Here is a 13,197-nt window from a genome sequence, read left to right as displayed (position 1 = left end):
TGTTGTAATTAGGCCTTGTGTTCCAACTTATTGCCAACAAATTAACTGCGACATGGCACGTGGTGTTCGTTCAACGTTGCAGGAGTGGGAAATGCCAGAGGAACTCACTCCCTCTCTCTCTCTCTCTCTCTGTTGGTCTCCTGCTCTCGTCTCGATTCGTCTTGGCAATTCCCCTTAATTGTCAACAATTTAAAATGAAATTAGTTAAATGCGCGTTAAATGTCAGCCAGCGGAAACATCATCATCATCAGCAACAGCAACAGCAGGAACAACAGTTGTGTCCTTGTGTATTCTTTCCACCAAAAAAAACAAAAAAAATCATGTTTTCGCCGCCCTCTCCTTTGGATTATGAACTGGGCGGGCAAATGGAGGACACGTGTTGGTTCTGTATATAGAAATTCAGATTTGTTCTGACTAAAAAAGTGGATTATATGCCTAGGGCCTGGTCCTTAAGAACACATTTTTAATGATGATGAGCTGCAAAGCCTTGAAGACTAAATAATTAAATCATTTGAAAACAAAGCAAATTTTGAATTTCATACCACAAAAAACTTGAATGATTTGTTGTTGTCTTAAGTGTCTGTAAGTGGATAAACGAATAGCTTGTACTTCATTCCATTTGTTTGACTCTACAGGGTGTCTGGGGTCTCTACAGGGGCTCCTCATCTTAACGGAATACATGCCGCTCTGTCATCAAGCTGCAGCACTTGAATGCGTTGATGTAAGGGTCGATTCACCATAGTGTTACTGATGATTGATGCATTCACATGCACATGACACAGGGTGCAGTGCAGTAGACAATGCCATTGAGGCATCCGAATAATCAATGATATGCGGATGGAATGCATCAGATGGCAAACCAAAGAAAGATCTAGTTTCTTACTGATGTCTCGCTGATTGATCTAAGAACATTATACACGCCTGAAGTCCAATCCATTGCCTTGTTGACGCCAAGAAAGGCAATCCGCCAAGACAAATAGTTTGATAAAAAGATGGCAAAGGGGGATGGACTCGTGTCGGTAGGGGGATAATTCATGAATGGAGATGCATGAAAATTCAATGGTTGAAACATATTGACACACCCGGAAATGGCACATTTTCAACGGAATAAAGTGAAGGATCCTTCAGATTGGTGACAAAGGATTGTGCGACAAATTGCTCCCCAGGTGAGTGAGAGACTACCACCAGAGCGGGACGAAAGGCAGCAGCAGCCAAATTAATCTGCAAATAAGCAGGAGACAGACCAGGAGGCAGGCAGGGAAAGAGACAGCAGAGTCAGAGGCAAAGATAAACGCACAAAGCGCAAATATTCTGGGTATGAGGTTGCCAGCATGGGCGTAGGACTGGGAAGGTGGTATTCTTTTCTCTTTTTGAGGTAGAAGCGGAAACGGAAATGAAAAATGTGAAAAATGCAGTGCGCAGCGAGTCGCGAAAAACGAGAAAACGACAGTAACATTCAATGGAGAGCGGAAACGGGAGGGGGGAAGCGAGAGGACCTCCAAGAGGCACTGCAGTGAAAATTGCAAATGCAAATTGTCTATGGAGCCCATATGTGGACGTGGACCCCTTCCTGTGTCCCCCGTATGTGCGTGTGCGTGTGCGTCCGTTGCACGTTGCGTATAAGCAACATCGATGCCGACTTGCCTTTTATCTTGCCCTCACCTGTACCTCAGGTCCCCAGTGCCAGTCTCCATTTCCCCCATTCCCTAGGCCCCCTGCAGCGTTCATCTCGGCGCCAATAGTTTGCCGTATCTGTTCGCGGGGATATATGGCGCCGTAAATCTGTCATAACCAGACAAAAGCTCAAGCCAAAACGATTTCTGCCTGCTCTGGTGCGGCAGCTTCTATACGCAACAGAGGGAAGTGTGTTCCATCCACAAGGATGAGCTCTGATAATTTGATTATCAATATTTGTTTTATTTTATTAATTGGACTATGCAAAGTTAATTAACTTTTACTTTATTATTAATTGAGATTTTGAGATTAACATATGATATATCGTACGAAAAGACTTTTTGGCATGGCATCAAATTCACAATTGAGCCATTATTGCTTCAACATTTCGTCCACCGGCCCGAGAATATTTAAATTTTCATGGGAAACCGCCAGGAGAAAAAAACAAGCCTAATCGATAAGTCTGGCAGCCCCAAAAAGGAACATAGCATACTTGTAGGCAAAGTTTGCACCTGACAAAAGCTAAATGCTACAAAAGTGGCCGGCGACAGAAAACGTTTCTTTTCAAAACGTCATTTTGTGCTGAAAATGTTTAATGTCGGTATTTGGTATAATTTTAAGTTCATTCGGTTCAAACCAGTGACAATTAAATGAATTGTTGAACTCAGAAATCCAGTTCTGAATTGCACGCACCGGAACTAACTCAAGTGGTGATTTAAGACCAAGTCAAGCCAGTTGTAAGTTCTTATCTCTGATCAGATGACATGTTAATCAGATAAAATAAAATGTAATTAATCACATTACAGCTTTTTTAACCGTTTATTTTGCTGTAATCATATTTAACACATTGCAGCAGTGAAACACAAGGTATTAAACGATGTCGCACTCGAATGGTATCTTGAAAATCCCCATAAAAAGTGGAGGCGCAGTTGAAAAAGGATACAAATCTTGGAGATATTTCAAATATACTCTCAATTTTATCAAAATTATAAAAGATTTGGTAGATCTGGTAAACGTCGATAGTAGATTGGTCTTCCATTTGTATCTTGTAGGTCGCGATAGTTGTTGATCAAAGGTCTGGAGCGTGAATCTCTAAGGTTGAACAATCTCTCTATAAGTCGATACTGCAGCTCGAGAACATCTGGGAACACAATCCAAGTAACAGCCTCAGCACAGTCCGGTGTAGTCAGCGATCCTAAACAGAGGTTAAGGAGAGTCGAAGATACCAATATCGAACATTTTCTGGGACTGAGAGTGGACTAACCATTATAGGTGAAGAACTCCCCCGTTACGACAGATCCCAGCAGCTGTGCAACCTCCAAGCGACCATTTATTGTAGCATTAGTGTTGTATTGAACTATGCGGGGCACCCGATTGAAGATCTTGGTGAGGCCGGAGTTCCTGGGGTTTTGCCTCCTTCCGGGGCGGATCAGCACACCAAGCACGGCGAGACCATCCCGATGCTTACTGGCCTCCGAGGTGGTGGCGTATCGTGTATTCTTGTGCACGATATGCATCTCCACCTGTGCTTTTTCGATATTATAGTTCACCAAATGCTCCACGCCACTGGAGTTCCTCGATCCCCAATGGAAGTGCACGCTCTGGGCCTCAAAGTTGCCCGGCAGAAGAGCGCCATTGATGTAGGCACGCGGCCCCAACTGGGTGGGTGGTATGACCATGTTGGCTGTTCAAAATCAAGTTCAATCATTAGCTCAAAAGATCATTCAGTCACTCACCTGTGTGGCCATTGTTCATCAGGACAAGAGGCGTTTGCAGGGTTTCATTATAATAGTGGAAGCGAATGCGTGGAACATACATATCTTCGGTCTGTGGAACATTTCCCCAGCTGGTTATATTCCTCGTTCTGTCAAGATTTCAAACTTACTTCCTCTACATTGAGAGCAATAGGTGACTGTGCCTGTCCCGTCTGACATAGACCCTCCCAGTCATCGCCCTGCTGATCGTAGTTATAGTCTCCGGCTGCCTGGTCATCCGCCTGATCCAGCCTTATGGCAGTCAGATATTCCTCAGATATATCTAAGGGAAAGCTATAGACAACAGGTCCGAAGCAGAGGCATCATCAATACGTACGAATCAAGGCGCTGGAGCAGGTGAAGACCACAAGCAGAAGCAGGCAGCCGAGAGCAGGCAAAGGATGATACATTTTCTAATGATTTCAGCCCGTTCTGTTCGCGCAGGAGACTGCAAGAAGACTGTAATTCTCCCAGAGCCAGGCAGGACCATTTATACTGGCAGCAGCGGACCAACACCAGCATCAGCCCACTTGCATCAGCAATAACTTCTAAATGGGCGTGTATATAAGTCTGGGTCTGATAAGCGCAATCATTTGCAGATTTGCCGCACGGTGGCACCTTTTGAAAATTAAAACTAGCAAAAATGCATCCATTCTTAATAAACACACAAGACGTCCTCAGAATAATACCAAAAAGTATTCCAAATTCAATTCGTAAGTCAAAGAAAATTGTTTTCTTTCAGAAATCCAAAGTACATAGCCATCATTGTTTTGTGAGGCTTTTCTTCAAAATCCTGAAAAGGCACCACTGTGCGGCATCGCAGCAATACTCTAATCCGCCCATGGGCTCAATTTACGTAGAAGCTATGCAGCTAGAAAACCAGATAGGCAAATAATTGAGTTTTGCCGCATCCACAGCGTGTAATTAATGGCCACTTCATTTACCGGCTTTTGGTTTGATTTATAAATAAATAGGAAAGAAGAAAGGAGAGCAAGCTTCAAAGACTCAAGCATTTGATACCCTTGCAGATGCATCGGTTTAAAGTTCAGTCTACGATCTTAATCTGGAATGGCTGTCTACAGCCTGCTGCAGCTGCAAAAACGGTATAGTGATCGATCTTCAGTCTCAGAACTGAAGAAATAGTCTGTATAGACATGGATGACAAATAACTTGTATACTTTATAAAATCAACATAATAGCAATACCCTCTGGAAGGGTATAAAAAGAGAGGAGTAACAAATTGCATTGGCAATTATCCAGCAGCGCGAATCAAACTACAAATTACCAAGGTGTCGGATCAAATGGAGAAGGAGAACGAACTCCATTTCAGATCAATACGTGTCTGGGTAAGCTTTTGGCTGTCACACTGTCGGAGAGTCATTATATTGTAACTTCCCACGTGACACAAATTGGCACGTAAGCTATTTGGTATCGGTAAAAATTAGGGCTCTATTTGCCTAAGTACTTTTCCGGCTGATAACTCTTGGAGGTCATCAATAGAACATTTGTTGGATATAGTATCATTTCTATGAATTATATTTGTATACCTAAATTTGTAGTTTAAGAAAATGCAATAACCATTAGTGCAATTCCGATTCTGTACCGATTAGTTTCTGCTTGGGTAACTGATCTTGGGTAACATTTATTCTTAGTATATCTCTGACTTATGCCTCGACTCTGGTGTAGTAATTATTATCGCTGCTTAAGGTTATATTGTGATTATAAAATAAAATCCAGATGTCATACCTTGAATTCTTCATAACAGATAGCTTTTCAGGATAAGTATGTATGTACGATATTTACATTGGGGGTGGGGTATTCTCTATTTAGACTTCGGTCATAATAACAGGCATAATGGTAATAATATTTAACATTGAAGCCATCCTGAAAAATACTTTAATGTCTTATTTAAACAATCTCCAATTTATTACATACACCCATAATCCACATCTCTTTAACTGACATTAACTTCGCATTCAGAATGTGTTCATCCTGTAACAGAGGCTTTATAGGAAGATATTGAGTTTTTTTCAAACGGAAACACTCAACACAATTTTATTGTAAAATTCTTGTATCCTTTTATTGTAAAATATGAAATAAATAATAAAAATAGGTATATTTTTCGCTCCCATCTTTGGTCCTCTCCTCCAATGATCATTACTAGCCGAGCAAATTGTTTATCTGATTCGGGCTGGTACGATAGTACACGGGCCGGTTGTTCCTGGGCTGGATGTTTCGATAGTTGTTGACCAATCTGTAGCCGTCAGAGCTGCGTAGGTTCCAAAACCGCGAGACCGCTGCAAAGCTTATGGGCAGGGGCTGGGAGAACACGGTCCAGGTAACAGCCTCCTCGCAATCGGGCGTCGTCAACGATCCCCTGTACGTGAAAAAGTCGCGGGTGTTCAAATTTCCGAACACTTGTCCCAATGTTAGACTGCCCAAAATTGTCGCTTCCTCTTTGTATTTCTTAATTTTTGGAAGCTGGGCAAAGATTTTGTTCAGACCGGGAAAAAAGGCATCTGGTGTCTGAAAGCCGAAGGGTTATGTTTGAATTCACTTAAGGATCAAAACGTTTCTAGGAAAACGTACTTGGACAATTTTGAACATTACTCCAAGCACAGCGACGCCATCTTTATACTTTAATGCTTCGGGGAAATCGGTGTACCTTGAATTCCTATGAACAATGTGCATTTCCACATCATAGCGATGATCTTGGATCGAATGCTCGGATCCACGCCAGTTCGGCGATCCCCAATGGAAATGGAGACCCTCCGCAATGTACCGACCCTTGAGGAGCCCTCCAGTTATAAATGGTCTGCTGTTGTCAAGCGTCTCTGGTATGTCCATGTGAGCTGCGGAGTATCAGAGCTGATTAACATACGTATGGAAATGTATAGACATGACCTACCCGAATGCCCGTTGTTCACCAAGGTGAGTGGAGGTCTCAGCTTTGTGTCGTAGTTCCCGAAAGTAATCCGCGGCATTGCTGCTAAAAGCGACTGGCAGAAAGCATGAAGAAAATTTCAGGTTATTGAAATGAATTTCTTCCATATATGTATATGTATCACCCACCCCCTCAAAACCATTAACTCTTGTAATACGAAAAGTGTGCGTTAAAAGAGTTTCCAATTTGTCTCATTCGGAAGCAATTTGTTTGTACTCAAGACTTTAGTTTAAATCATCAAATTAGCTGTCAATGCGCAAAGCGGAAACAAATGGATGGTTATAGTCGGGTAAATTATTATTCAATTATCTTTAATATTTTTGGTAACTTCAACTATGAGCTTAAACATGTTAAAACACATTAAAGGGATTGGAAACCTCTCCAATGTTTGCTTTTACATGAATTTTTCTAATGTTTACTCAACTGATATATTTTTACAGCATTTTTCTTGCAACATCTAAGAGAAACAGTAGCGTTTTTCTTTCTATAATGCATTTTTTATGAGCTTGTTCATCAACCTTTTTAGAACTTAGAACTCACTTTTTGAACGGCCAATCTTATGGGGGATTGTCGTAGTCCCGTCCGACAAGTGCCACCCCAGTCGTTTCCGTTATATTCGTAGTTCCAATGATGCACACGATGATCGCCATCATCTGTAAAATCGATATTGAAGCAGAAACCAGGTCTGAGACAAATTTCACTTTCGTTCAACCGATAAGCGGCTCATAATCCTATTAGCGCAGACCATGAATAAGTTTTAAATTGGTTTAGATGTAATTTTATTCGACATCGATCGACTCTCTCATTTCTTTGGTTGCTCTCCAAACAAGGGCATGGAATGATTAATTATTATTGATTGTTAATGGGGAAAAGAGTTCGATTTGGAATGGTGTCCAGTAGATTTTACATTTCTTTTAAGATATGTCATTCAGTTTCACTTGGAGTTCTTTCCAATCGGATTACCATTATGCGGTAGTTGCGGCTTGTTGGTATAGGCAAGCGGCAGCAATAGTAAAAGTTTTTGAAAAATTCTCGATTCTGGCATTGTTTTACAGATGCAGATTTGCAATCTCCCGATTGTTCTGTTTATGGTTCTTTAATTGATGCTGGGAAACGGAATCGCGCGTGCTTGTCTTTGTCTCGGGTCGCTTTCAGTTTTGCATAATTTCTCATATGCGAATGCGAATATGAATACGAATACGAATACGGATCTCCCGGTGAATACTACAACTAACGGTGGCAACTGCTGCTGCTGTCGCTGGTGGTGCGGTCGTCGTACAACTGAAACGGTTCCCCCACATCTCGATAACTTTTATAGTGTCTTTAGTGACGACTATGACACGGTGCGAGTAGCTGGTGTATGCCACCGCAACGTCTCGGAATCGGGTTCGAATCGAAAAACCTAAGTGGAGCGATTATTAGTGGCAAATCAAACGCCAAACAGTAGCAGCAACTGGCAGTCTAATTGCAGTCGTTTCTTTTCGAAATGATAAATGATGGATTACTTGAAATCTGTGCAATATGGGGCGAAGAAAAAACATTTAATAAACGCTCTTGAAAGAATGGCCCGGCCCCGATGGAAATGCGGAAAACAGATCTTTGGGAGAAGGTGTCTGGGGTTCAACACGGCAAGGCTGTACGGTATGAAAAGTCCCTTTCCTTTCCCTCATGCAACATTTATTTTATTAGAAATAAATTCAAACTATTTGGGGAGATATGTTGCTGACCGACATTTACATATATGGAAATGTTTGATAAAAAACCATTAAGAAAGCAGATGTTGGATACGAAGTTAATATATGTACCCTTGAAGTTGGATGACTAATAAATTTTTATTTACTGAGCAGTAATTTTTTAGGCTGAAGGGATATGCGATATAACATTACTAAGAGAGCTCTATTGTGTATCCAGCTGATTCCAACAAATTAAATGCCAATAATATGCCACCTTTAGGATCTGATCTCGGTTCAATGTCCTTTGGAAATTTTGATATGCCTTATTTCAGGGTACACAAATTTCGCAAAAAAACCCAAAATATAAACGTTATATGGAATCCCCTCTGCTGTGACGACATTAAAGAAAGTAGCTGAAAAAATTAGCATTTTAATTAAAAGCCAAAATCAAAGTTAGGGCTAAACATTGGGCAGCTTTTCAGGGTCACTTAAGTCCTATGATAAATATGATTGATAGCTTTTTACCTCGAGGGAGACCCTCTCTCATCAGTTCCGCACACTTCGCATATTTTGCGTAATAACTTCTTTGAAAAAAATTTCGTAATATCCATAATGTTGTGGCATCCAATGGGAAGCGTGCATAAGAGGCGCCAATTAGGTATAACAATGGGCCAAGCATTTGTCATTACTACTTATATTGGACACACAATTATGGGCGGACAGAGCTGGAGAGGAGTCTTTTAGTTTCACTTTTCAATCATCACCGAATGAATGAATCTCCGAAATGGCAAGAAGATTGTTGCGGCAATAGAAAGTCGCTTAGCATTTTAAGGCATTACATTTAATCCGTATTTCGCATTCTATCACTAAAAATTAAATATACATACACACGTACTATAGTTAATACAATACATTATATATAGAAAAGGAGCATTCAATTAATGCAATTGATTTTGATTAATGTTTTCATATTCTATCTGCTTAAACAAAGCAACGTAACGTAACAATGCCTCCAGAGGAAAGCGAGAAGCACACGGTTCTATGCACCCTATTGCTTTAAAACTGTAACACTAGTTTCATCATCATTTTGGGTATGGGGAATTGGGTTATTGGTCAGAGTTCAGTGGCGAAATAGATACGTTTGTTGGGTCAGAAGTCGCCCACCGTATGCGAAACGAACTCGAACTGGCGCTCCACACTGCCGTCGATCTCCATCTCTAAGGCATCGTCAATGAAGTGCATCTCCACATGTTCACGGAACGCGTTGAACGACACCTGGCTGGAGTATAGCTTCCCGCACATGGGGCAGGTCTTCTCCATGGCATCGGCAGCGTCGGCCTTCAGTTTTTCCTGGATAATATTGATCCTAGACGGTGGGGCGGAGGCATGCCCATTGTAGCCATTGAGCGTGTCATTGTGCTCGCTGTGGTAGAGTTTGAGCTCGTTGTTGAGACTCTCATCGGTTTCGAGGCTCTTATCTGCCATTTCTGGCTTCTTGGCTGCCTTTTGGGCGCACTCCCGGCAGGGCTGCAGTGCTGTGAAAAGATAAGATAACAATAACTATAAGTTTTCCTTCAATTGATGAAACGAAATACGAGTGCTTACCAATGCGACTTTCCAGCAGCGTGAGTGCAGAGCTCAGCTCCTGCTGCTGCTTCAAGGCCTCCCGTCGCAGGTCCTGCAGCCCATCCATGCAACGTTTGGCATCCAAATTGGCATCTGGTTCACTGGACGTCGTTTCCTCCACGGGCAGGCCGTAGGGATAGCCCATCTCTGTGTCGCCGGCGCCGAAGTCGTCCAGGACTATCTCCTCGAGACTGATGTCCCTCAGGCCATCTGAGATCATCTTCTGGCGCAAGTGCGGATTTGGCGAGTGCTGTGTGAAAGTCTTGGAGCGAATAAGATTCTGATTGGCACGCGAGTCGGGTGACGCATCCTCGGCCTTTGCCGGGGCCTGTGCCAGCAGCAGCTGCTGTTGCTGCTGGTCCTTGGAGATTTGTGACAGACGCGACCACAGTCTGCGATTCTCGTTCGAGACCATGCCGATGTGCTCCTCAAGCTGCTCCTTCTGGCGCTGCAGCTCGGCCACTTGTGTGCGCAGGGATAGCGAGTCGTCGCCGCCGCTGCCACTGTCCGGCTGGACACCACTGGAGCCCTTGGCGTTGGCTTCGCGCAGCCGCTGGTTCTCCTCCTCCATGCTGGTCACCCTCCGCTGCAGCTGCATGCATCGCTCTTTGATCGTCTGCAGGGCCACTTGCAGTGCGTAGTTCATTTTTTCGCTGGATGTTGTGCTGGAGCTGGAGCTGACGGGGGGGATGGTAGTTTTAGCAGCTGTTGCCTCCATTACGCTTTACCCAGGTCCACATGCAGTTTGCACACAAATCTGCCACTTGCTTTCCAAAAATTAAATTAAAATTAAAATTTCGCTAGATTTTCCTTTTGTTGCGTTTTTTGCTTAGTGTGACCGACGAAAATGTACAAATATAAACATAAAATATACCGCCCGACCCTGACAAATATACCGAAGTGCACCGTTTGTTTTAAAAATATACCGTAAATATACTGACGAATTATTCAAGGTCTATCTTACATATTCCTCGTTTTTTATATTCCGTCGAATATTACTAGCTTAATAAAACCCTCAGTCCTGCCCACATAATTTTATCGAATAAATGAACCAACTTTGTACTTTACTGGCTTATTTTAAATACTTGCTTTTACTGGATTTCTTTTCCCATTCTTTAGCTTTGAAAATGAAATTAAAAAAATTGATGAAATTTATAAAATATACCATTATATACCGATATACCGTAAATATACCACCAACTCAATCTCGACTCAAAAATATAGCGAAAAGTATATAAAATATATCACAGTGGCTCTAACATATCGTTCCAAAACCATTGATGTCGGCGATAGTTTCACACCACCAGCACAGCTGTTTTTGTTTACCTCTGCGCGCATATTATCCAATAGCTTTTAATTATGCTTTTCGGGCGGAAATTAGTTAATAATTTTTATAAATACAAGAGAAAAGCGTTTCAAAGTGTGTGTCTCAAAATTACACGATCTATTTCAACCCGCGAACCTTCCAGAATACTGTTTTTCGGTACCGACAACTTTTCGCTGCCCAGTCTTCAGGCCCTTCATAAAAATTGCAGGTTTTTAAGCGTTTTTAAAAGAATATCTGAATAAACTCTAATACTTTGATACTTCGTAGTCACAACTTGGGCGTGGTTACATCCTTCAAGAGTCCCGCCAACTGTGTGAGAACCTATGCAGAGCGGGAGAAACTCCCCTTGCAGCGGTGGCCTATTACAGAGGACCAATGCACGGACTACGACCTGGGTGTTGTGGTCTCTTTTGGTCACATGATTCCAGCTCAGATTATTAATGCCTTTCCCCGGGGAATGATCAACGTGCATGCCAGCCTGCTGCCTCTCTGGAGAGGAGCTGCACCCATCATCTATGCAATTATGAAGGGCGATGCGAGAACAGGTGTATCAATTATGAAAATTGAGCCACATCATTTTGATATTGGTGCTGTAAGTGATTGCGAAAGATAAGAGAAACGTATGTGGACAATATATAGTAACTCTTTTTAGGTCCTGGCTCAGCGTGAAGTACCTATTCGAAGGGACATCTACATGCCAGAGCTGCATGCCTCCTTGTCTCTGTTGGGAGCCGATTTGCTGGTCGATACTGTAAACAACCTATCCGACAGGCTTAAAAATGCCAAGCCACAGGAAAATGCAACTGCCAGCTATGGTACGTTTTAGACCTTTTATCATAAACTCGTGAATCCGATATGATCTTTATTTTTATGCAGCTCCAAAGATCACATCCAAAATTACAGAGATTCTGTGGACAGAACTAAGCGCCGACGAGCTGTATGCCAGGCATCGAGCTCTGTATGGCTACAAAAATCTTACAACAAGCTTTCTGGATAAGCAAATACAACTCCTGGAGCTCCGGTTGCCTGAGAAGCACCTGACGGTGCAGGAACCAGGCCATTTCAGCTACCAACGCTCGCGGAAGTCCCTCCTGATAGGTTGTGCCCAGGGCACACAGCTAGAAGTGCTGCAGGTGCGCGTGGAAGGACGCAAACCAATGAGTGCCCAGGATTTCAGCAATGGATTTCTGCGGCAAGCGAGATCGTTGCAATTTACACACAATAAACAAGTTGCCTGTTGATAACAAAGTAGGTTTTAATGCACAATGTGACCTAATATCTATGCCAGATCGGAGGGTTTAACCTCCTTGGCTTCCGACTGCTGCTGTGTGGATTTCTGTAGTAGATTTTTGGTGAACCACATGGGACGTGGCTTTTTCATTTCCACAATTCGTTTGCCCTGCAGTTGCTCGGCAGTCTGTTCGGCCTTCTCTCCCTCGTACAGCACAATAACCTCCTTGTCGACGGGATCCAGACCGAGCTTCTCTTGGATTTTCGCCTGCATCTGCTCCGTTTCCTTCAGCACCTTGTTGTAGCAGAAGGCTGTTGGAATATACTTAATTAATAGGAATCCCCTTAGACTTTCTTTGCAACTTACGACACAGCACACCCAATTCATGGTCATGACCGCATGTCTGGCACGAGCGGATGTTTCGCTTCACTTTGAGCGGCTTCCACACGTACTCAGGATAGCCGAATTTGCGGTTCAGACGCTTCTCCACGGAACGCCTGTGCTTGGGCACGGCCCAGAGCATTCCATCGCCAATCAGCTTCTTCAGACTGAATTCCTGTGCCCTGTTGTTATTGCTGGTGCTGCTATGTTCGTGCTGGAAGCCGGCCAGGGCCAGCGCTGGGAATTGGAGCAATATTTAACTTTGTTTCGCCGCACTTCGGCTGCCACTCACCTGGTGGATGTCCGCCATATGGCAGAAAAAGACGCTCCAAACTTCTAACAAAGTTTGTAAGTGATAAAATCAAGTTTTTCGACATTTTTTAAAAATTGTTGGATTTACATAAACGGATGGGCACCAGTGTGACCGCGGATTTATCGTTAAAGTATACCGTCCGACCCTCAGAAATATACCAAAATATACCGTCTCATCTTAAAAACTGATGAATTCAAGTTCAATATTCCTCGATTTTGATATTCCGTGGAATATTTCTAGCTATCTATAACTCTCAGCCCTGCCCACATAATTT

At 42.8% G+C, this 13,197-nt stretch overlaps 5 protein-coding genes across 5 annotated transcripts; 1 reads left to right on the top strand and 4 right to left on the bottom strand.

The window, feature by feature from the left end:
* Positions 1 to 2,660: 2,660 nt before the first annotated feature.
* Positions 2,661 to 3,838, bottom strand: LOC6594889 (carbonic anhydrase 14). Its single transcript, XM_002019950.2, has 5 exons — positions 3,766 to 3,838; positions 3,560 to 3,711; positions 3,411 to 3,501; positions 2,939 to 3,358; positions 2,661 to 2,869 (listed from the first exon to the last, which is right to left on the bottom strand). The coding sequence occupies exons 1-5, from the start codon at positions 3,836 to 3,838 to the stop codon at positions 2,661 to 2,663; spliced, it is 945 nt and encodes a 314-aa protein (XP_002019986.2).
* Positions 3,839 to 5,510: 1,672 nt separating this feature from the next.
* On the bottom strand, positions 5,511 to 7,586 carry LOC6594890 (carbonic anhydrase 2). The gene is made up of 5 exons (XM_002019951.2): positions 7,336 to 7,586; positions 6,913 to 7,025; positions 6,337 to 6,427; positions 6,018 to 6,280; positions 5,511 to 5,954 (listed from the first exon to the last, which is right to left on the bottom strand). The coding sequence occupies exons 1-5, from the start codon at positions 7,415 to 7,417 to the stop codon at positions 5,589 to 5,591; spliced, it is 915 nt and encodes a 304-aa protein (XP_002019987.2). The 5' UTR covers positions 7,418 to 7,586; the 3' UTR covers positions 5,511 to 5,588.
* A 1,296-nt stretch (positions 7,587 to 8,882) lies between these two features.
* LOC6594891 (protein spindle-F) lies at positions 8,883 to 10,468 on the bottom strand. The gene is made up of 2 exons (XM_002019952.2): positions 9,651 to 10,468; positions 8,883 to 9,580 (listed from the first exon to the last, which is right to left on the bottom strand). Exons 1-2 carry the CDS (start codon positions 10,387 to 10,389, stop codon positions 9,195 to 9,197), a joined length of 1,125 nt encoding a protein of 374 aa, XP_002019988.1. The 5' UTR covers positions 10,390 to 10,468; the 3' UTR covers positions 8,883 to 9,194.
* Positions 10,469 to 11,030: 562 nt separating this feature from the next.
* LOC6594892 (methionyl-tRNA formyltransferase, mitochondrial) lies at positions 11,031 to 12,271 on the top strand. The gene is made up of 4 exons (XM_002019953.2): positions 11,031 to 11,206; positions 11,266 to 11,590; positions 11,651 to 11,813; positions 11,875 to 12,271. The coding sequence occupies exons 1-4, from the start codon at positions 11,031 to 11,033 to the stop codon at positions 12,237 to 12,239; spliced, it is 1,029 nt and encodes a 342-aa protein (XP_002019989.1). The 3' UTR covers positions 12,240 to 12,271.
* Positions 12,234 to 13,002, bottom strand: LOC6595025 (39S ribosomal protein L32, mitochondrial). The gene is made up of 3 exons (XM_002019954.2): positions 12,903 to 13,002; positions 12,596 to 12,847; positions 12,234 to 12,540 (listed from the first exon to the last, which is right to left on the bottom strand). Exons 1-3 carry the CDS (start codon positions 12,985 to 12,987, stop codon positions 12,278 to 12,280), a joined length of 600 nt encoding a protein of 199 aa, XP_002019990.2. The 5' UTR covers positions 12,988 to 13,002; the 3' UTR covers positions 12,234 to 12,277.
* Between the last annotated feature and the right edge of the window lie 195 nt (positions 13,003 to 13,197).

The sequence above is a fragment of the Drosophila persimilis genome, unplaced genomic scaffold, assembly GCF_003286085.1.
Source record: "Drosophila persimilis strain 14011-0111.01,24,50 unplaced genomic scaffold, DperRS2 tig00000000-arrow-pilon, whole genome shotgun sequence".
Classification (NCBI taxonomy): domain Eukaryota; kingdom Metazoa; phylum Arthropoda; class Insecta; order Diptera; family Drosophilidae; genus Drosophila; species Drosophila persimilis.
This window is presented reverse-complemented; position numbering and strand designations above follow the sequence as displayed.

Coding starts and splice junctions, on each gene's coding strand:
- LOC6594892 (XM_002019953.2), top strand. CDS start 11,031: ATGCTTTTCGGGCGGAAATTAGTTAATAATTTTTATAAATACAAGAGA. Junction 11,207..11,265: donor GCCCTTCATAAAAATTGCAG/GTTTTTAAGCGT, acceptor GATACTTCGTAG/TCACAACTTGGGCGTGGTTA. Junction 11,591..11,650: donor ATCATTTTGATATTGGTGCT/GTAAGTGATTGC, acceptor AACTCTTTTTAG/GTCCTGGCTCAGCGTGAAGT.
- LOC6594890 (XM_002019951.2), bottom strand. CDS start 7,417: ATGCCAGAATCGAGAATTTTTCAAAAACTTTTACTATTGCTGCCGCTT. Junction 7,026..7,335: donor GCCGCAACTACCGCATAATG/GTAATCCGATTG, acceptor TCGATTTTACAG/ATGATGGCGATCATCGTGTG. Junction 6,428..6,912: donor TAAGATTGGCCGTTCAAAAA/GTGAGTTCTAAG, acceptor GCTTTCTGCCAG/TCGCTTTTAGCAGCAATGCC.
- LOC6595025 (XM_002019954.2), bottom strand. CDS start 12,987: ATGTCGAAAAACTTGATTTTATCACTTACAAACTTTGTTAGAAGTTTG. Junction 12,848..12,902: donor ATATGGCGGACATCCACCAG/GTGAGTGGCAGC, acceptor TCCAATTCCCAG/CGCTGGCCCTGGCCGGCTTC. Junction 12,541..12,595: donor TGAATTGGGTGTGCTGTGTC/GTAAGTTGCAAA, acceptor ATATTCCAACAG/CCTTCTGCTACAACAAGGTG.
- LOC6594891 (XM_002019952.2), bottom strand. CDS start 10,389: ATGGAGGCAACAGCTGCTAAAACTACCATCCCCCCCGTCAGCTCCAGC. Junction 9,581..9,650: donor GCTGCTGGAAAGTCGCATTG/GTAAGCACTCGT, acceptor ATCTTTTCACAG/CACTGCAGCCCTGCCGGGAG.
- LOC6594889 (XM_002019950.2), bottom strand. CDS start 3,838: ATGTATCATCCTTTGCCTGCTCTCGGCTGCCTGCTTCTGCTTGTGGTC. Junction 3,502..3,559: donor TTGCTCTCAATGTAGAGGAA/GTAAGTTTGAAA, acceptor AATGTTCCACAG/ACCGAAGATATGTATGTTCC. Junction 2,870..2,938: donor GGAGTTCTTCACCTATAATG/GTTAGTCCACTC, acceptor ACCTCTGTTTAG/GATCGCTGACTACACCGGAC.